General features: G+C 45.3%; 1 protein-coding gene across 2 annotated transcripts in view; it reads right to left on the bottom strand.

Moving 5' to 3' along the window:
• Window positions 1-18,738, bottom strand: part of NLRC4 (NLR family CARD domain containing 4) — a 222,480-nt gene extending 203,742 nt beyond the window's left edge. Inside the window, exons 1-3 of one of the 2 annotated variants that reach the window (XM_085611423.1) lie at window positions 18,465-18,738; window positions 17,543-17,615; window positions 9,982-10,030 (exon numbers count right to left, since the gene is read on the bottom strand). In XM_085611423.1, the coding sequence (XP_085467549.1) occupies window position 9,982 (1 nt within the window). In that variant the 5' untranslated portion in view covers window positions 9,983-10,030; window positions 17,543-17,615; window positions 18,465-18,738. The remainder of the gene's footprint in view (window positions 1-9,981; window positions 10,031-17,542; window positions 17,616-18,464) is intronic. The other variant, XM_085611424.1, reaches the window with a different exon arrangement.
• Between the last annotated feature and the right edge of the window lie 4,518 nt (window positions 18,739-23,256).

The raw sequence follows: 23,256 nt of genomic DNA on the forward strand, positions 1-23,256 counted from the left end.
AATCTCACATACAAACTGTCTCTATGAGCAGCGCATGCGCGCTGACTCAGCGAGACCTAAAAATGAATGTGCCCTCATGTAATGTAACTGGTGCTATGTAAAGCGCTCTGATACCCGATACCGGGTCAAGTTCACACTATATAAAACTCCATTAAAAAAAAAAGGACATGCAAGGTGCCAGGCATTTCAGAGTGGATTTTTCTGAATAACTGAGAAAAATCCCAAGATGTGCTCTCACCATCCACTTGAACTGTTTTATTGCATGTAGAGCACACTTAACCATATTTGAGTCATCTAGGGAGTCATCATTGTATTAAGTGGTGTTTTCTTTTTCCACTGTATTTTCTTTTAAGTACCTGGCTTTGAAATTTCATTTTAAATTACACAGTTTAGGAGGATTTTTTTATATATTTCTGAACCTAGTGCAAATTAGAATGCCTTGTTAACATTTTTATCGCACCACAAGCACTAATCTTAACAGAACGTCACAACATTGGCATTCGCAAATAATTTAAATGAAGTCAAATGTTGTCATTCATCAAGCAGGAAATTGTTTATATTAGATTCTACGACCTTGCAGCCAATGTTTTTCTTTATTTCGAGGTAAAGTCGAAACGCTCTGAAACGTTCTTGACAGTTATGTGAGCTAACCTCTCATGTGTGGTTTTTATCTGCAACATTTCACCATTTCACAAGAATCTTTTTACATTTTTAGGTCTGCTATTAGCAACACACACACAAACACACTTTTTACATACAGGAGACCTCAGTCAGCCCTCGTCATTAATGTGCCTCGTTCACATTATATAATGGCTTTTAGACAATGCTTTCTGTCATACAAAAAAACATTCACAGACAAAATAAGCATTGGCAAAGTTGAAAAGTCAGCAGCAAAAGCCAGACCAACTGGCTTTGCCAATGCTTGTTTTACACGTGACGCCATTACTTACGCCAAAACTCCTTGAAAAATAGAAGTGTTCTATACATTTTGCTCCACTCAAGAGATGCCTGGCTCATTTAGGTGCAAGATTATAAGTGTAGATAGGTGTAGGAAAGACAATGAAAATGCTTTTAATGACGTTTAAACCATGGGTGTTTACCTCAATTGCAGAGCCCACCTTTACTGCCGTGGGAGCACCGTCCCAGGACTACCCCCCTAGTGTCAATACAATTTTGCAATAATGTTGAGAAGTACGGAAAGAAGTTCTTCAGCCATAAGTAACATTTCCACACCGAAAATTAGGCCAATCCCCATCTTTGACAATCAAGAGCAAGATGGCGGCCGCAACTGTGGCCGGTTAAGCTAGTGCTCTCCACCTCCACAACGCTTACCAAGTTTTTGTCAGCGCTCAACTAACCACTCGAGCCCAGCTCCGGAGGTTCCGGTCCCACAACCGTTGATGGTTTCTAGACTCCTTGGGGTCGCTTCAGTTTGGAGAAAGCAGCGCTTCGTACTTCTCCGGTGCTACCTCGCAGACGCTGGCGTCGATAGCGGCAGTCCAGGAGGGGATATGCCGGGAAAGAGTTCGACATCGCGATCTGGCCGCGGCAGAGGGGCTGGGCAACCTGTGGTCCTCCCAAGAACGAGGCAGATGGCGGCGGGAGAGAAGCCGGCGGAGAAGGTAGCCGATAAGATTAACAAATTTAATCGGCATGAGGAAGTTAATGCACGGCAGCCTCTCCAGCCTCTCCAGCCTGGAATCACTGTTCCTGGGGTGATGGAGAGAGACGCAGTACATAATACTCCAGCGATTCCAGCGATGTTTAAAATGAATAAACCACGAGATGAAGCGGCCTCAACCAGTACGCTAAGTAATATCGGGGGGGGGGGGACGCCCCAGAATCTGGTTCAGGACGTACAGCAAGTTATACAGAAAACTCCGGTAAGCCCGAGTCTGCCAAATTTTGAGAAGGGGATTCTGGGTGATGTAGTCAATCTGGAGGCTGAATCTATTCTGCAACAGCAACAACAGCGGCAGAACACTGAAGGGGCTGCAGTCGTTTTGGACCAGCCCAGTGCCGGTCCCTTAGTTTTGGAATTTAACGCTAAGTCTGGGAGCGTAGAGGCATCAAGAGAGCTGCACGATCTGCCGGATAAGGTCTCGATAGTTGAGGATTTCTTCTCACTATCCGATAGGTCTTCAGTAGATAGTGCTGTACAAGAATGGCTAGAGGGGGGCAGTATGGGGGGAGAGGAGGAACATCTGGAGCTGTCTATGGATGCTTCGGGTCAAGGCGATCAAGTACCTAGGGGAGGGGTAGGGAGGGGGTCAGCGACCTCTTCTGCTTGGGATGAACAGAACTCTCCTAATTATGCTGCCTCTGCCATATCGGGTGGAATTACCCTACAGGACCAATTAGTGCGAAGAAGTTCCATCTTAGTACCAGTACCAGTACCAGCACCAGAGGAGATTACACTGGCCACTATTTATGATCTGATTATGACCCACAGAGCAGAGACACAGGCTGGACTTTTACGCACTCAAAACGCATGCAAGCGACTGCAGAACGCTGTAAGAGGGGTGGCTAAAACCTGTTCGGACGTGGTTATATGGATGAACGAGGCCGAAACAAGGATCTCTACACTAGAAGACGAACTATGTGTTCAGAAGGAAACAGTAGGATCCCTTAAGACACACAGGGATGAGCTCCATTGGAAAATAACAGACCTTGAAAATAGGCCCAGACGAAATAATTTAAGAGTATCGGGTGTGCCGGAGGGGAAAGAGGGTGCGGACCCGTTACGGTTTATGGTGGAACTGCTCTCAGAGGCATTCCCAGAGTTGGGGCACTGGGACTGGCAAAGGGAAGTCCAAAGGGCACATAGATTTCCGTTTGTACAAAAGAGGGGGCAGAGCTCAGAATTTCCTAGGGCTATTCTGATCTCACTGTGTAATTTCAGGGCGAGAGAGGAGCTCTATGATTTAGCACGGCCAAATAAAAGGAGAAGTGCTAAGGGGTGTGAGTTTTTTGTCCGCCCGGATTTTTATCAGGACACGGTTGGGCAGCGATGGAGGCTTAGACAGCTTATACCAGAGTTTCAGGCTAAGGGGGCTCAGGTGTTTCTGCAAAACCCCGCTAAACTGAAGGTTGTTAAGGCTGGTCGTAGTCAGTTTTTTATCTCAGAGATAAAGGCAAAAGAATACCTTCAGTCAATGTGATAAACTTGATAAGTTTGATAAGTCTTTATGGCTTGTGTCTTATATTAGCTGCCTTGTATTTACTGTTGTGGAGGTGCTTCATCAGGCACTGCGTGAGGCATCGCGTCAGGTGCCCTAGGGTACTTTAGAGGGGGTCTAGGGTATCTTGGAGTGTCAGCCAATAAAGTAGTGTAGTCTGAAGGATGTGGGATATGGAGTTTTGAACGTTGTTTGTGGGTTATAGGGCTATGGGTGGTTGGTTGGACAATGGTTCTTTTTCGTTTACTATGAAGGTGGTTGTTGTTGGGAGGTGGAGGTTGGGCACTGGGCTTTATCATCACCAAGGGAAGGAATTCCCAATGCTCTTTATGGGTGGTGTGAGGGGTGCTGGGTGGAGGGTGGGTGGAGGGTGGGCTCGGGGGGTGCTGGGAGGGGGGGGGGGAGGTTGGAGGGAGCAGGGGGTAATAGATTCAGCAAAAAGCACAGCCTTTATTTTGTATAGTCTTTATCAGACCGTCTCAGTTAAAATATGTAGGTCTACATATGTCAAGATTAAAAATGGCTTTAGTATGTGAAAGGAAATTTGCTGTATCAACTGTATTAATTGTATTGGATGTATCAGATGTTATATGTCATGTAATATGTTGGGTGAAAAAATTTGATTTTGGTGGGGTAGATAGTATAATGTTAGGTTTCTGGCATCAAATTTGATAAGGATACGGGATGAGGAAACTAATATGTTGTACACTTAACATCTGTGGGTTAAATGACCCTGGGAAAAGAAGAGTTTTGTCCAGAATTATATACTCAAGCTCATGGGACCTCCTGTTTCTGCAGGAGACACATATTGCATGGACGAATAGGGCATGGCTCGGCTCCTTAGGGCTCGAGCTATTGGCCTGTACTACGCAGACAGTTAATGTTAAGGGTGTTGCGATTCTCGCTAAAAAGGGATTAATTAAAAATGAAGAAGTACAAAGCTGATAATTCAGGACGCTGGGTAATGATAGAGGCGCTGGTCTCACAGCAAGTTATTACATTATGCTCGGTATATGCTCCAAATGCGGATGACCCAGACATCTTTCAATCGATTAACACAGAATTATCATCTTTTTCACATCCTATGATTGTCTGTGGTGATTTAAATATACATCTTCACTCACAGGTGAATTTAAGGACAGCCGAGGCTTATATTGGCAGGAAGCCGCGAGGATTCAGGAGTCTGCAGGCGCTTGTCCAGGATCAAGGGTTATATGATGTATGGGCAGAACTCAATGCTGGCCAGGACGGATTCACGTATTTTTCTGCCCCACATGGGAAAATGGCACGGTTAGATTATTTTCTGGTATCTGGTGCTGTTTTATCGAGGGCTTCAATTAAGATTCTTCCTAAAATTATATCAGATCACAATCCGGTAGTTTTGGAGTTTGATTGTTTGGGCTTAATGGCCAGGTCTCAAAAATGGACATTTGATAGAAAGCTCTTGCTTAGTGAGGATTATTGTAACTGGATGGCTAAATGGATTCCCGAATTTATCCAGACGAATATAGGATCAGCGAGGATAGATATTGTCTGGGATGCATTGAAGTCGGGGATAAGAGGTGAGACATTGAGATTTGCTGCAAGGAAGCGCAAGATAGAGCGCCTAAAGGTTCTAGAGGATCTAGGGACTCTCTCTCGGCTGGAGCAAAATTTGGTGCAAGAGATAAAGGTTGGAGGGAGTGTTAAGGAGGCTCAAGCTGAGGTGGCGGCTTGTCGGGTGAAAATCTATCAAGGCTATGCGGATGTGGCTGCTGCTAGCTATCAAATACATAGGAGAGAGCTTTATGAGTATGGGGAAAAGGTTGGTAAGGTTCTTGCCAATAGATTATGTCAAAGGGAGGTGGATTCTAGGATAGCTAAGATCAAAGATCTTGATGGAAACATGGTGGAGACTCCTTCCCTGATTCAAGATGCTTTTAGAAAATACTACGAAAAACTATATACATCAGAACCAGTCGTAAGTGCAGAGAGGTATTTAGCGGGAATGGCCTGCGTGGGGGTAAAGGAACAGGATAAAGAGGCATTAATGGAGGAGCTCTCTCCAGAGGAGATTGAAAAGGCAATGATGTCATTAGCATTGGGGAAGGCTATGGGATCAGATTCGATCCCCTTGGAGTTCTACATTAAATTTAAGAGGAAATTAGAGAGGATAATGACCTTAGTATTTCAAGCAGCATTTGCCGGGATTCCTCCGGCTTCTTGGTCTCAAACTATAATAGTAGTCTTTAAAAAAAAGGGAAAGGATCCTCAGGAGCTCTCCTCGTATAGACCGATTTCGTTAATTAATGTCGATAATAAGATTTATTCGAAGTGTCTGGCAATGAGATTGGGAGATGTGATCAGCCCCCTTGTCTCATTACAACAACATGGGTTTATAGCTGGGAGGGGGACCACGGATCATGTTAGGCGACTTATCGCGATATTCGATTGGGCCCAGGCAACGAACGCTCCGGTTGGGGTGGCCCTGTTGGATGCTGAAAAAGCATTCGACAGGGTCTCTTGGGAATTCTTATGGGCCGTAATGAGATGGAAGTCGTTTCCTAGCGGATATATACGGGCAATACAGTCAATGTATCTAACCCCGAGGGCAAGTGTCCGATTGGGGGGGGAGGAGACACAGACTTTTTTGATTAGCAGAGGCACACGTCAGGGGTGCCCCTGCTCACCACTTCTGTTTGCTCTGTTTATAGATCCTCTCATCGAAAGGTTAGAGTTGGATCCGGTTATCCTACCGGTAACTTCGAGCTCATACTCAGCTAAAGTTCTGGCATATGCTGACGATCTTGCGGTTTTGTCATCAGATATGAGTAGTGCTATGCCTAGAATCGAGACTATAACTGGAAATTTTGGTATAGTATCCGGGTATAAACTAAATTTGGGGAAGACTCAAGTGTTGCACTCAGAGGCCGGGTTCCCAGTGGAGTTAGGGCTGGGTGTGGCCACAGAGGCAATGTATCTGGGTATAATTATTTCACCTAGAATCCAAGACATCCCGAGTATTAATGTAGAGCCGATACTTGCCTCTTCAAATAAAACTTTGGAGAGAATTAATCGGCTGCATCTTTCCTTATATGGAAGGGCTAATGTTTTGAAAATGTCTATCTTTCCTAAATTACTGTATCTGTTTCGGGCCATCCCTATCCTTTTTCCAATAGAATTATTTGACAGAATAGAACGGATGTGTTCAAGATTCCTTTGGGGATACCGTCGTTCTAGAAGGGCAATCAAATGGCTCTACCTGCCATCGGAACGTGGTGGCCTGGCTATCCCAAATTTTTACTTGTATTACTCAGTCTCGCTGTTTCAATTAATGGGTGTTTTGATTTGGGGTATGGTGGTGGTGCTGGATCCCGCTTTTTCTCCATCTATATACGAGTGGTGTTTGGGAAATTCAGCACAAGGGCTACTTTTAAAAGTATTAGAGCCAAGCTACTACAAAAAGACTAGGTTTAAAATTATTCAGGCGGCCTACTCAGTCTGGAAGAGGCTTCGTAAATTGTTATCTATTCCCTGTATTATACGGTATACACCTTTAGATTCGACTGTCTTATCCCATGTGGTGTTTCAGGATTCCGTTATGCGTAGGTGGTCACAGCTTGGTATTAGGTTAGTAGGCGATTTGCTGGAGCAGGGTGAGATTGTATCTTTTTCAACATTACAAAACAGATGTGGGGTCGGAAAGGCGGATTTTTTTAAGTATTTGCAATTAAGAAGTGCCTTACAGGCCGCAATTGTGGGGGGGAAATGCCACCCCTCACAAATCCGTATTTTGGATTTAATAAAAGGGAAATGTAAAATAGGGCAATTATATGTGGAGCTCATGTTAATACAAACTGATGACCTGGGTAGGCAGGAGGCGATATGGGAGGAGAAAGTGTCGATAGTCAACTTGGACTTACAGCTGGTAATGCGAACGGCCAGTTCTATCTTGCTTTCTGGTAGCCTCAGAAGTCAATCATACATGGCTACGTTCAATCTATACTATACGCCAGCAAGGATAGCCAAGTGGAAGGCTGGCAAGGGGACTAATTGCTCAAGATGTGGACTCTATGCAGCAGACTCGTTGCACATGTTTTATTCTTGCCCTGTCTTACAGCCACTTCTTCTGGATATCGAACGGTTCTTATCACAATTTCTGGGAATACCAATTTCTGTTACGGCTTCTTTGGTTTTGTTTGGAATAGAATTTAGTACAGATATGGGTAGGCAGGCGTCATCCAATAGAGGATTTAAGTTTATTTGTATGTCAGTTTTGAGGTCTTGTATAACATCTCAGTGGCTGGATTCTGAGCCTCCCGCCTTCACAAGTTGGAGGGCAAAACTTATTGCTATATATAATACGGAATGGGAATTATATAAACTGAAAGGGATTACAAAGAAAAAGCTGGGGGCGGCTATCTGGGAACCGATCAGAACTTGGATACAGCAATGATATATTCAGTAATGCACTATTGCCTTGATTGTTTCGCTTTCTTTTTCTCTTTTTTTTTCTTTCTGTCAAGAAATCAGAGATGTGTATATCTGGATTCTCTATGTATGGGTTTTATTTATTTCTCTGTTATAAATAATGGTCTGTAAATAATGAATTGTGCTGCTGAATCGAGAAAATAAATAAAAATTAAGAAAAAAAACAAAACAAAAAAAAAAGGACATGCAAGGTGCCAGGCATTTCAGAGTGGATTTTTCTGAATAACTGAGAAAAATCCCAAGATGTGCTCTCACCATCCACTTGAACTGTTTTATTGCATGTAGAGCACACTTAACCATATTTGAGTCATCTAGGGAGTCATCATTGTATTAAGTGGTGTTTTCTTTTTCCACTGTATTTTCTTTTAAGTACCTGCCTTTGAAATTTCATTTTAAATTACACAGTTTAGGAGGATTTTTTAATATATTTCTGAACCTAGTGCAAATTAGAATGCCTTGTTAACATTTTTATCGCACCACAAGCACTAATCTTAACAGAACGTCACAACATTGGCATTCGCAAATAATTTAAATGAAGTCAAATGTTGTCATTCATCAAGCAGGAAATTATTTGTATTAGATTCTACGACCTTGCAGCCAATGTTTTTCTTCATTTCGAGGTAAAGTCGAAACGCTCTGAAACGTTCTTGACAGTTATGTGAGCTAACCTCTCATGTGTGGTTTTTATCTGCAACATTTCACCATTTCACAAGAATCTTTTTACATTTTTAGGTCTGCTATTAGCAACACACACACAAACACACTTTTTACATACAGGAGACCTCAGTCAGCCCTCGTCATTAATTTGCCTCGTTCACATTATATAATGGCTTTTAGACAATGCTTTCTGTCATACAAAAAAACATTCACAGACAAAATAAGCATTGGCAAAGTTGAAAAGTCAGCAGCAAAAGCCAGACCAATTGGCTTTGCCAATGCTTGTTTTACACGTGACGCCATTACTTACGCCAAAACTCCTTGAAAAATAGAAGTGTTCTATACATTTTGCTCCACTCAAGAGATGCCTGGCTCATTTAGGTGCAAGATTATAAGTGTAGATAGGTGTAGGAAAGACAATGAAAATGCTTTTAATGACGTTTAAACCATGGGTGTTTACCTCAATTGCAGAGCCCACCTTTACTGCCGTGGGAGCACCGTCCCAGGACTACCCCCTAGTGTCAATACAATTTTGCAATAATGTTGAGAAGTACGGAAAGAACTTCTTCAGCCATAAGTAACATTTCCACACCGAAAATTAGGCCAATCCCCATCTTTGACAATCAAGATCTTATTTTGTGCGGGCGTTGATCCCTATTTCTGTGTGTAAAACTCCCTTAGGTGGTGAAAAGGTTGTGTGAATTAGAACCTGAATATATGTTAGAAATTGGTAGTCTTTCTTCTAATAGCTTCCTGCTACAATCACAGCCACATACAGCAACAATACAATAAGTAAGTGCCTTGCTCAGGGTAATACGAAAAACTGTGACCAAACCCGCCTTTGTTTTGGTATGCACTAATTTGCAAGGTCTTGCATATTTGTAAATGACGTGCTTCTTTGCTCTTTTCCATTTCTACGGGAGTCGCAGCTATTCTGCAGCAGTAAGTATCCATGTTCAAATTTAGTCTATTATGGAAAGTATCCATGTTCAAATTTAGTCTATTATGGAAAGAAATGTGGAGGTGTTTCCAGACCAATCAAGTATAACCTTCAACATATGCTCTAGACGTAACGTCACACTGACTAACATCGGCAGCGTGCACTTAGGTATCCCATTCATAGCACCAACTGACTCCATATTCTGCCCTTTAATATTACTCTATCTAAAGGCAATAGGAAAGTTTTCTGTTTTCTTTAGGGCAAATGATTTATTTCTTTTCAGAGTAGGTTTTCTCTCTTGCTTTTGCTTTATAGTCGGTCTTCAGAGTCGTGACAACAAAACAGTCAGTTCAGTTGTAGAACCTGAAATAAATTTAATTGAAGCACTTTTGAATTTGCCTTTTTTCATTCACACATATCTGCTTTGATTGGGTGATAACTGCACCTCCAAACCACAATGTAAAACATAAAAGAGGTGAAGAGTGTTTAATATGGAGTCGTATGTGGAAAGTGGTTGGTACAACACAATGTGAAATTCTCAAAAATGTTTCTTATATCAACAAAGGAGAGCTTTTTTGGTAAGAAAGAAACCTGATTGCGTACACATTTTTTTTACCGTTACTAAATAATTTTTGCAATGACATGCTTTAATTTTAAGCACTGTGAAACACCTCAAAGGCAGCACAAGTGCTATAAAACAATATATATATGTTAAATAAAAACAGAGTAACTTACTTGTTTAGGTTTAAGGTACAGCAGCTTCAATCGCCCGGAACAGAAAACTCTGTAAAGTAAAATATGCAGATTCGTAAAAAGTACTCTTAACTTTGTTTCTCGTATTATTATTTTGTCATCGAAAGCAAACAGGGTAATTTTATTTTTTTTTAATAAAATTTTTATTCGAAACCGTTAGCACACAATAAAATACAAACAAGGGCCTACAACCACCAGGGCCGGCCGCTATAGAGCCCGAGGGTCCACAATGTAGCGCCACACACTCAGTTGAACCATAAGCAAGGCGCCCGGCAGTTCGTAAGCACATATAACAGGCCGTGGCCATAGGCCAAGAGCAATTAAAACCAACAGTTTCATTTTGTATTATATATAAAACACACTCAAGGCAATGAGAGTCTAAAGTAACAGCGCGCCCCTCCCGGGACGGGGAATAAAATATAAAGTCCAAAGCAGTACCTGTCTGGAAGCTGCAGAGGGGGGCCACGGGAAAACAAAGCAGGGAGCACACCTCAAGCACTCCCGCGGAACGCGCGGCTAGGGGGGTCAGAGCAATATCGACCTCTAATGGCAGAGGCGGGGTGCAGATACCTCCCCGATATAGATTCCACGGACCCCATACCCTATTCCATTTCCCAGGCTTACCTCTCGCCACATACGCCGTCTTTTCCCTAAACATACACCAGTCCATATTCTCCTTCCATACATCAATCGTGGGCGGCCTCGGGGAGACCCATAGCTGTGCAATGTTACGCTTAGCCACCATGTACCCCAAGGTCACCCACTGCGTCTGTGCCGCATTGCAATCATTCGGTTCCCAGACATCCAACAAACACCTCCTAGCCTCTGGCAACAGGGCCACGTGCGTGACCCCCTCCATTACGGTGTGGACACCGTTCTAGAATCGCACACTCTCCGAACATTCCCACAATATATGAAGGAACGTGCCCGGCAGGCCACATCCACGCTTACACAATCCATCCGTCGAATAACCCATACGCAGCAAGCCGGGCCCTGTGACATACACTCTATGGAGGATCTTCAGCTGTACAAACCGTAGGCGGGCCGGGATCGCCACCTCTTTCGGGGAGGCCACCGCCGAGACCCAATCCTCATCGTCCAATTCCAGGCCATCGCTCGTCCACGCATCCCTCAAACGGAGCAGCAAGTCCGCGCGATCGTTAATGAGTTTCTTATAAATCAGGGAAATAGTGCTGTCGGGCACATAGCCATCCAACACTCTGTCCTCCAGTGGGGAATACTCGGGGATAGCAGTAGCATCCGGAAAGACCGAACAAAGAGCATGGTGGATTTGAGCGTACCAGAAGTACTCTCTATCATTTAATTTATATTCAAGTTTGAGCATTTCGAAAGTTTTGAAAGCACCCTTCGCCCACAGATCACCCACCTTACATATACCGATCATATCCCATTTCTCAAAGCCTTTCGATCTCCACAAACAGCTCAACCGCCCAGAAGCATACAACGGCGTCGCCCGAGTCAAGCGATCCCTCTACCCCATCGCAGCATTCGCCGCGTGCCACACCCGTACCGCCACACGCGTGGGTCCCGTCAACCGCGTGTCCTGGTTCACCGAGTACAGAGCCCTATTATAGTCCCCACCCGGAAGCAGGAGTTTATCCATCTCGAAAGCCGGGTTTAAGGCAGGACCATATATCCCGTGGTTTACCGCCGCCAATTGAGACGCCCAATAGTATCGTTTAATATCGGGGAGGGCGACCCCCCCATCATACCAAGGGAGCGTCAACTTGGCGAGAGCAATCCGCGGCCGCCCGTCCCAAAACAGTTGGCGCTGAAGACCCTCCACCTCCCGGAAATAACGGGCCGGCACGACATCAAGAGTATTTTGCAAGGCATACAAGAAACGAGGCAGCGACATCATTTTAAACAACGCCGCTCGTCCGAGCGGCGAGAGCGGAAGTCGTCGCCATCTCGCCACGTCGGCCTTCAATCGTTGGAGGGGAGGTAGAAGATTTCGCTCATAGCGAACCGCGGTGTCCAGTGAGATAAGGATTCCCAAATATTTGAACCCCAGGGTAGCAATCTGAACCGGGCAACCCCGCGGCAGAAGGGGGGCATCCCCCGAGAGGACGTAGGCGCACGACTTGGCCCAGTTGATGACCAGGCCGGAGTTGCGGCCAAAAGAATTCAGCACATCCACCACTACAATTAGCGACTGCCGGGGAGACGTAAGATACAGGAGGATATCATCCGCGTAAAGGGAGACACGGTCTTCAAATTCCGGCGTCCATCGAATGCCTCGCAACGACAGCTCCCAACGCAACCAGGCGGTGAGAGGCTCCAAAGAAAGTGAAAAGAGAAGGGGCGATAACGGACACCCCTGCCGCGTACCTCTCCCCAGTGCGAAGGGAGCCGACACCCTGCCATTCACCACCACCTGAGCCAGTGGGTCAGCGTAGAGTAATTTTACCCAACCAATAAACTCCGGGCCGAACCCAAATTTCGTCAACACGGCCCAAATATACGGCCACTCCAAAGTGTCGAACGCCATAGTAGCATCCAAAGATGCCAAGATGGCCGGCTCACGTATGAATTCCGCTCTAGCAAGCACGCCGTGCAACCGCCTCAGATTTAGAGCGGTATTCCGATGGGGTATAAAGCCAGATTGATCCTGATGAATCAAGTCGCCCACGACCCGAACCAGTCGGTTGGCCAACACTTTAGCCAGAATCTTGGGTTCTGCATTCAACAGCGAGATGGGCCTATAGGAGGCGCAGCAATCTCGCGGCTTCCCCTCTTTGTGTATCACGACTATGCTGGCGAGGCGTTGATCCGGGGGGAGGAAGCCCGCCGCCCGCGCCGCCAGAAACATATCTCGAAGATATGGTGCTATCTTATCGGGACGCAACTTGTAGAGTTCGATGGGAAGACCATTAGGACCCACCGCTTTACCCGAAGCAATCGAACAAATGGCCAAAGCGATCTCATCTGACGACAACTTCGCCTCCATCAACACCGCGTCCGCCTCCGCTAAGGTTGGCAATGCAATGTCTCTAAGCAGGCTGTGGGAATCCTCCTCCGATCGCACCGAGACCGAAGAGTATACCCCACGGAAGTGAGCCGCGAAGCAGTCAACGATCTCAACCGGATCAGTCACACGCACTCCATCACTCCTCTCCACAACGGGCACCACCCTGCTAGCTCTCTCCTTCCTATCCAGCCAAGCAATCAATTTTCCGGCCTTATCCCCCACATCATACAACCGCCCTTGCTGCTCTCTACTCATCTCTTTGGCAGCTTCCGTGACTAACGCTCTGTAATCTGACAGTTTGAGGCTAAGAACATGCAATTTCTCCTCAGTAACCCCACTCTCCAGGTCCTCCTCCAGCACCGCTATTTCCGCTTCCAGGCAGACCACCTCCACTCTCTCGCACTTCTTGGTATGGGAGATAAGGGACAAGGCCTGCCCCCTGACCACCACTTTGTAGGCCTCCCATAGGGAGACAGCCGATGACACCGACCCCACGTTATCAGTAAAGTAGTGATCAGTGGACTTGACCAACTCCGCGCGGATCTTAGGGTTACGAAGATACCAGGAGTTAATGGGTGCCACTCTCCCCTCTGCCCCAGAGACAACCCTCAGCTGCAACCATACAGGGGAATGGTCAGAGATACCTCGGGCCAAGTGAGCACCTCCCCAATCATTCCAGCCTGGGTCGCCGGCATAAGCATATAGTCAAGTCTCGAGAGACTCCCATGGGCCCCCGAGTGAAAGGTGTATTGCGCATGGCCCGGATGCATCAATCTCCAGCAATCTACAAGTCCCAAAGTGTCCAAAAAGCCACCCAACCAGGCCTGAGCCCTTGGGAGATCCCTGGGAGGGTGGCGGTCCTCCAACCCGGAGACAACGGCATTAAAATCTCCACCCAGCACCAGAACCCCCCCAGGGAGTCCCAGGACCAGACGCTCCAAATCAGCAAACGTAGCCGTTTGTAACCCCGGAGGTACATACACAGCTACGAGCGACACAGTCCTGCCCTCCCATCTCCCCACCAGCGCCACATATCGCCCCCTATCATCGTGAAGCACCTCGTCCACTTCCAGTGGGAGAGAGGCCCTGACCAGAATGCCCACTCCCCTAGAGCCAGAAGTGAAACCAGAGTGAGCGGCAAGGCGATAGCCCCGCCTATTTAGGGCCTGAAAGGAGTTCCCAATCAAATGTGTCTCCTGCAGGAAAACAATGTCGGGCGAGGTTCGTTTCAAGAACTGCAACACCACCCCGCGCTTGATCCTGTCCCCCAGACCGTTCACATTCCACAAAAGGATTCTCAATCCCCTACCCCCCATCCCACTCCCGCACATGGTACACACATCCCGGAGAGCGCAACCCGGAAAAGTCAACAGAAAACTTCACATTGCCTTGCAAAACAAAAAAACAACCATCCCCAACAACCCCCCTCCCCCACAATCCCAGAACAACAACTCCCCCCTCCCTGCGGTAATTTTATTTTTATTGGTAATATTTATAAAGCGCAGACCTAGCCTCAGAGGCCAGCGGAGCAATATACATTGAACAAGCAAGTGACAGACAAGCAGTTATGTCTAAATTGATAGGTTAAGCTAATAGAATAAGAAAACTGAGAAGAAAGCAATAAAAAAACAATATTCTGGATGAAGGCAACTCATGGCTGCAATATCAATTGGTACATGAAATCACAATGAAAAGCACGGTCCGAGCAAACATTAAGTATGTTACAGTGACATCCGTACATCCACAGGAGATTTAGTAGGGTAGGTATGTCACTAGACTTGACAAACAATACATCAGACAATTATGTTTTTTTCATAAAGACAGAACTATAAGCTACTGAGATGCAGCAACATTGAATACCATGGTGACGTTGAACATGCGTCTAATTTCCATTCAACTTTCTGCACAGCCGTGGAACCAAGTGCTTGTTTTACAAAATGTTCCTACACAAACTATGCAAAGTAAATTAATTTGGCCATTTAAAAAAAGGAACATAACGAGTGGTAACTGTGTAATACTACGCCTATTCCTTGCTATATGTTTCTGCATAAATGCTATGCACAAGGAGTAATGAAGATTTTTGCACAGAGTAAACCATACTTCTCTATGCCTCCTTTACTCACTTAGGGCCTGATTATGATGGCGATCGGACGAGTGTCCGGAATGGGAATGGCCGACAAGTAGTTGTTGGTCCCGCCATGCAAATTACAATCTGACAGCTGTGGAGGTGGTCAGAAACACGCCTCGTAGCATTGACGCTTGTGCTGCGGCCTGAAAAAGGGCTGCAGCGCAAGCCTCACTGCCAAGAGGAATGTTTGTAAACATCCCTTCACTATATGGAAGGCACCATGTGGTGACTGCCACATGGTGCAGAGATGTTTAGGAGGGCACCATAGGTGACCTTCAGGGCCCATTACGTTTGCCTTTTCATGGCGGGCTAACTGCCATGAAACGGCCGGCGGAAAGGGACATTGTAATCCCTGCGGTGGTGCCTGAGCAGGCACCTCCCCTATTGTAGAGATTACAGTCCCTCAGACGGTCGCGTGACAGACAGTCTCTCTGCCAGCCCACCGTCCGCCCGCCATCGTAATGCAGCAGGCGGACCTGCAGGGGCCGATGGCGGTGGGACCGCCACTGATGGCCTGGCGGTGGTGGTCCCACGGCCATCGTAATCAGGCCAACAAATAGGGTTTGGGAGAGACAGACACCTGAAAATGTGACTGTACTTTGAGTACAAGTAACATTCAATGGGTATTTTTTAAGTTTCTCCAACTTCTGGTCAGACTCTGAAAACCCACACAGGGCACATTTTCACAGCACATTGTTTCCAAATGATGCAACAGGTAATCACCTACCTCTGAGCACAATCACACACACACCAGACAGGAATAAATATCTGAAGCCCATTTATATAGCCAATACTCAGGGCCCTGCAATCTTCCTTTTCTGCTCCACGCAATCTTGGATCCAAAATGTCTCAAACAAGATGCACACCATGGCACCAAGGGGAAGTGAAACGTCTCAGAGGAGGAGACACATCTTGTGGTCAACTTAGTAAATTACTACAATGAGGAACGACATAGTCTGCCAACACACAACCTCAATGCAGCGAAGAAGCAGGTCATGTGGCAGAATTTCAATGATAGACTCAATGTATTGGGGGTTGTAGTAGGCACCATGGTAGAAATGGCAAGATATGTGTAAAGCATAAGTCCACCAAAGAAGAGATGGTAGTTCTAGTCCAAGTGTGGTCGCATGGCTACAGTTCTTGGTGGAGGACCAGGATCAAGTCTCAAACTCTTTCTTGGACCAGCCTCTTCTCAATACAATGGCCCAATCACACATAAAGGATAAGTACTACAAGATATGTTCACTCTTGCTATTGTTTTTCACAACCACCCAAGTCTCTCTGGGCACATCTAATGCTGTCACACTATGTGAAACTCTAAGTCACAATAAGTACCCCACAGTTGTAGAGATAACATTAACTAACCCTCGTTAGGTATGGGAAGATGATTACTGAAGCATCCTAGTTATTGCCCAATGGGTTGTGGGAAAGGAAAAAAAACATTTTTTTTAATTACCCTCACACACCCTAGTGGTGTCATGCTTCATTATCGGGTCACCCTGACTCCTAAAGGTCAGGGTGGGCTTGACCGTATTTCAGGGAACTCTTAGAAGATGTGGCCAGGGGGTCTTAAAGATTAAAAATCCTCAGATAGTTCCTGGTATCCCTTTATTCTTGGAACCGTCTGGGATATTAAAATTTTCAAGCATATAAAGGGTCACTTGGATGTTTGTGGTCCTATGACCCAGCCCAACAATTGGCCCAATGTGGGTCCTGGGCTTTCTTCAGAGCAATAGATAAAGAAGTTCCCTCCTTGGTGAGAGCAAAGGATAACTATCACGCTACCCCTATTTTATTTTTAAAAAGGGCAGATAGCTGCTCCTTTGTGAGAACAAAAGACAAACTTATCTTTGGTTTTTAAGATATAATTCCTTCTTCTCCATCCCATTCTGGGAGAGGTAAATCATCACGGGAATTGTAGTGGAAGGGGTAGCCCTCTAGTCACACTTTCGTCAAGGGTCCTGCCCCAAGTCTCAACCTATTCAGTCCAGCAACCCCGGGCTTTCGCAACCCCAGGCTTTCACAACCCCGGGCTTCACACTATGTGAAACCCCACACTAAAGTATTGGCACACTAAATCTTATCAATAAGGGGTACATTTTTATTTTAATGTTCTGTTTTTATTTTTTCTGGCCGTGTGATGGGCATGGGTACTTTAGGTAGTGTAGGGGATTTTACTGAGAAATGCTTGTCGATCCCACAGTCCCTGGTGGGCTTGTTACTGAGGTGAATAAGATGTTTCCAGGTCTTGCACAGGGTGGGCCGGTTTCTGAAACACACAGATGTGGAGCCTGCTGCTCTCTCTGTCACTACTCCTGGCTTCTCGTAGTACGTAGAAGGACTGCAGTGTAACGTAGTGGCTACAAGTACTCGATATAGGTTTGTCCAGGTGGGTTGTGCATGACAATGACGTTATTCCTTACCTGGCAAAGAGTGGAAATGGAGCCTGTTTCAGTGACGTTTGCAAAGTCTCTATTGGTGACCTTCAGGTAAGTACTGCGCCCCACAGCATGGAAGCAGAAGTCGGGGAAAAGAAAACAAAAAAAAAAAGAATACCATTTTTTTTAAAAGACACGTCATCAGTGGTGCATACTCGGAGAATTGCATTGCCCCCTAGCCAAGAGCTGTCTTAAGTGAAATAGTTTATCAGCCATAAATTAAATTCCAGGGAAGAAATAAAAGTTTTGGCAAAGAAATTAAGAGGCAGATGTTAACCAGGAAATTCTAATTCGGATACTGCATGTCATTTGAATTGTCTCGACCCTTTGCTGACCCTTTGCTTTGTGGGATACAAGTATAGAGTTGGGGGAGGGGCAGAAGGAGAGCAGCAGAAAGTATATCTCAAAGAGCACTTCCGTTCATTCATCTTAACACTTGCGGCACTGGTGTGAATCAGATTTAGAAAATACTGTGGCTCAGAATGTGTCTGTCTAACCGTGCAGAAATCCTTATGCTTCTATCAGTGACGAGGTTAATAAGTGTATGAGGGGCGCAAGGCTCCATATACAAAGAGAGAGCTTGTGGAACGTTAGCTTGGTTTTAACACTGTTACTGAGTACTTACAGTTCTTTCAATCGAGAGGGTGAGTGCCTTCACTTCTCAGCACTCGTTAATACTTTTAAAGTGAGAGTGCCCTACCGACATGTCCCCGTGAAATTCTTCAAATTAACAACTGTCCTGCTCATTTTGACCATGGGAGATAAAAATCCACCCGCCACACGAACAGGCAGGTATTTATTGTTTGATGAGAAAGTGTTACCCATAAGGAATGGTTATTCTCAAACAGAAAAAAAACCAGCCACTTTTGTCGATCAGTAATCCGGTAAACAGAAGGGTGACACTTACCAAGTGATCCGAGAATATAGGGGTGCTGTTTTCGGTGAACGGTTTCACGTCCTCTTGAAAGACAAAGAGCAGCCGCACATTTACTGACAGGAAACACAACCGGCAGTCACGGACTTTCCCACCGACACACCGAAGAGGAATTGTTGCAACCAGCAGCGAAATAACAACAAGCAGAGACAAGCGAAACTAAAACTAGCCGCGCTCACGAGACGCATTGACGTTCCTTCCCCTTCGTTTTACCTGCGTTGCTCTGTAGGGGCGCGGCTTCAGAAGGAAGGTGTGCAAATTAAAAACACCGTTCGATGTCTATAGAAAAGGCACTTGTACGAAAAGGAAAGCAAACATTCCTTGCTTTGAGTTTAGCAATACTATTTTTATTGTCAATCATCAAAAGCCAACACGTGTTTTACGACTTCAAGGTCGCTCCAGGGACAATACAATAGATTCCTGATAGTGTTCCAATAGATGACCATTTTAAATGCTATCTCTTTTTTTTTTTTGTAACAGCGAATGTAAATAGGGTGAAATTGGCATAGGAAACCAGACCAAGATAGAGTAAAAGGCCGCTCTATTAGGACAGGTATACAGTTCTGAAACTCATTAACATTTACAGATTGAAATTCATTGCCTCACTAATAACAAAACCTAACTCCCCATCCTTAAACCACCCCACAATAATGAAAATCCCCCAAACATATTCATCAAATTTCAAATCTTCCCCATCCCCCTTCCTTCATCCACTCACTTTCACACGTGACTCAACCCTCGCTCCTCTGTGTCCGCTCTGACAATGCCTCCTCTGTAATGTCCCCAACCCTTCTGGCCTGTGGCGAACTCCTCCATTTGAGTCACCTGTCCTAAGCGACAGCCTAAACTAAAGCCCCAAAACTGCTGACCCTCCAAAAGAAAAAAAATAAATCGGACAAGCAATTAAATCGATGGAGGGAGGGACAAATTACAACAAGCATTTTCAATGCAATCGGTCTCACCTTCGGGACCTTGTAAGTGTGTAGCTATGCAGGACGCCCATCGCAGAGTGGTAAGTGTTGAGATAGGGCACAGCCCTCATCTCTCCCCCCTCCCCTCCACTGCTAGAAACACTGCTGTGAGGACAGTTAACATTTGATCATAAAAAGTAACTTGGTAAATAGGAGACAGAAGCTCCACCCTACTGTGAACAACACCATTTTATATACCTCTGCAGGTGTTTTGTGTGTGTGTGTACGGCACTAGACCATCCCCAAAATATTCATTTGGCAGCACACTGGTGACTACGCCACTATCACATCACATATATCCTATAAGTGATGAAGGCATGGATGAGTAGAAACGTAGTGTGCACAAGGCACTTGAACCGAGGAGTGTATACGTATTGAACTGTGAAACCTGAAGAAAGTTGCAAATCAAACAATGCATCAAAAGGGACCATGAATGAAGCACATTACTTCAAAATAATGCCATGCCCTACCCTGCATAATTATATGGTTGCATTGAGAAAAGCTATATTAACAGGGCACTTTGACATTAAGCCCGGAAACTGCATCATAAATTAACATACCACAAATATATATATATTTTTATTTTATAGAGTGTTATATAGTGCAATCTTGACCTGAGGGCATCAGAGCACTTCACATAGTTAGAAGTAGAGATTACAGGAATTACACATGGGGTATATACCCTTGCATGGGTAAGCACACATACATAACGGCTGTGCACAGAAATGAAATCAAAGCAGTTACATGTTCATCCACAAATGTGGAGTGAACCACAGATACCGATTTCCACAGTAAGTTAGTCCATTCCATCCATACTGTGTGCAAAATATTCTTTTATTTTTCACAAAAGTAGCATAGAAGCAGTCGACGTGTTACATCCACTGCCAGCGGACTTCATCAGGGCGTGATCAATTGTTGTATTGGTTTTGTCAAAAAATCACCAAAGAGTTGTCTCAAGCCATGTAATTCACGGTTGGTGATGCGTCACTGTGTCTTGTTAGGCCTTCATGTATCCAGGGCTGCTTGAGAGTCCTAGTGCAAATGTTTACTCCCAGGGAGATGCCGACTCACTCAGACGATTGACACTTATCAAGGTGTCAGGTTCATATTGTTTCAAACATTTGCACTGGGACTCTCAAGCAGCCCTAGATAAATAAATGTCTAACAAGACATAGTGACGCATCATCAACCATGAATTACATGGCTTGGGACGACTCTTTGGTGATTTTTTGACAAAACCAACATGACAATTGATTACGCCCTGATGAAGTCCACAGGCAGTGGATGAAATGCGTTGGCTGTTTCTATGCTACTTTTGTGAAAAATAAAGAATATTTTCTTACTGTGGAAATCGGTATCTGTGGTGCACTCCACATTTGTGGATGAACTAGTTTTGATCTTTGGATCGCTCTCTGGGAATAGCGGGAGTCAGTGGAAGTGCACGCTACGTGGCTTAAAAATACTGTCTTTTGGACTTTATTTGGAATACTAAGTGGGAGGTACGGTTGCTATCTAGGCACGCTGTTTCATTGTTTGTCTGTAAAGCAGTTACATGTGTTACAGGGACGTGAATGCAATACAACGAATAATGTTACACTGTGGTAAAGTGAGGGAAGGAGAGTCTATTTGAAATAATGGTGTACATATAATCTGCAAGTGTTGGCAGGAAGTGAACACAGGGGGCCCGATTCACAGAACTAATTTAAGACAAAATCCTAAACTTACTACTTTTGGTATTCACAGAAGTTAGGATTTTGTCTTAAGTTTGTCTTAAGACAAACTTAAGACAGACTTAAGACAGTCTTAATACAGACTTAAGACAGTCTTAAGACAGACTTAAGACAAACTTAAGACAGACTTAAGACAGACTTAAGTTAGGATTTTGTCTTAAGTTTGTCTTAAGTCTGTCTTAAGTTTGTCTTGTCTTAAGTCTGTCTTAAGACTGTCTTAAGTCTGTCTTAAGACTGTCTTAAGTCTGTCTTAAGACTGTCTTAAGTCTGTCTTAAGTTTGTCTTAAAACAAAATTAAGACAAAATCCTAACTTCTGTGAATACCAAAAGTAGTAAGTTTAGGATTTTGTCTTAAGTTAGTTCTGTGAATCGGCCCCAAAGTGTTTGGGCAAAGCCCAGCATGTTACATAGTTATGTGGCGGCAATGAATACTGAAAATATAGGGGGGCATGATGTATTGTTGTGAAATGACAATTGTAAAACCAATAACATAAAATCAACAAGCATAAGATATCAGCAGGACAATAGCATTTGTCGAATCATTGTTGGTGCCAAATGATCGGAGCAAGCATGTAATACGGAGAAGGGACATTATCAGTGTATACTGCCCAGTTGTAATATTAACTGGTGGATAATTTCAGAAACATATGACCAAGACATGTCCAAGAACCCCCACCGCTAGCCCTGTCGCTTCAACTGACCCTCTGTTAGGGCTTGCGCTGCGCGGGTAGATCCCGCCAAGTTATAGACAGTGTGTCTCGGATGGGATAGGTTTTTTTCTCGACGCTGCCAGGCATCAGGGGGACGTGGCAGACCGCCTTTATCGCTGAGTGGCGGTCAGGCACCACAGGCTGGGGGAGGATAGACGCGTAGGTGTGCAGCGATGCACACCTACAACCTGGCTGCTCCGATCCTCCAAATACTCCACAGCAGCAGGTCATGACATCTGAGGAACTGGTGAGGCATCAGCCATTTAGGCCACGCCAGTGGGGAACGGGGCGAGCAAGGGCAGTGGTGCTGTTGGCCGTCTGTGGCAGTCAGCTGAGCGGGCGGTGGAGGGTTGTTCGGAAAGTTGTTCTTATAACTGCATGTCCACATACGTATATGTAGTTGCCGCAGTGCTACGACTTTAAAAGTTATAAAGTTCTTGGCTGCCCGACGTCCTCCATGGTTTTCCTTTGACCGGTGTACTCATCTCTCAAACGAGAGCGAGCCCAAAGTAGAAAGGTCCCAGACCTCTCAAGCAAATGCTCTACACTCAGTCGTCACAGTCAGGGAGAAACAAAATAGGGCCGGCATCCAGTCGAAGCATCTGCGATGGCTTTTTTCTGTTGCTGAAGCAATCTGAAGAGAAAATGACCAGGTGGCTGCGGAGGGTAGGTATGCAAAGAGGAGGAAGAGCTAGGTGAAAGGAAACGATATGAGGTAGAGAGAAAGGGAGGAGTACTTTGTGTTATTAAACAGAAATCCTTTCAAAGCCGCAGTGCATGGGACCTGTACCAAATATAATGAATTAATTCAATATTGTAATTGCATTTATATAGCGCTTACTACCAATGTTCCCTCTAATTTTTTTCCTCTGTCTGCGGCAGTGTAAGGTCTCTGAGTGCTGAGTGCTACAGCCAAGCTATGTGGGTGCAGCGACAAGGGTTCTGACACGGGGGTTCCTGCCTGATTGTGCAGATAACTGACCTAGGTACTGGAATGCAGGGGGTCTGTTTGATGGGGCAGGCAGGGTCAGACTAAGAACCCAAAGCAGCCCTAGCGATTTTGTCAGACCTGCCCCCACCCCAAGGGGTGGGGGCAGGTGTCAAGCACTACTGCTTAGTAAATCCAGTCCCCAGCACTGCTGCTATTGTTACTGGGTGGAGATATTGCAGCATAGCTGCAAAATCGCCCCCCAGTAACAAGACCGGCCCCCACTGCTCCAAAACTAGCCCACACCCTTCCATCCTTCCGGGCAAATTCCCGATGCCTTCTACGGGCCATTCCGGCCCTGGGGAAGGCCTTCATGTTGGTGACTGGCGTACACTGGTTGTGTCATGTTGGAAATGAACAGATGTA

This window comes from Triturus cristatus, chromosome 6, assembly GCF_964204655.1.
Source record: "Triturus cristatus chromosome 6, aTriCri1.1, whole genome shotgun sequence".
Classification (NCBI taxonomy): domain Eukaryota; kingdom Metazoa; phylum Chordata; class Amphibia; order Caudata; family Salamandridae; genus Triturus; species Triturus cristatus.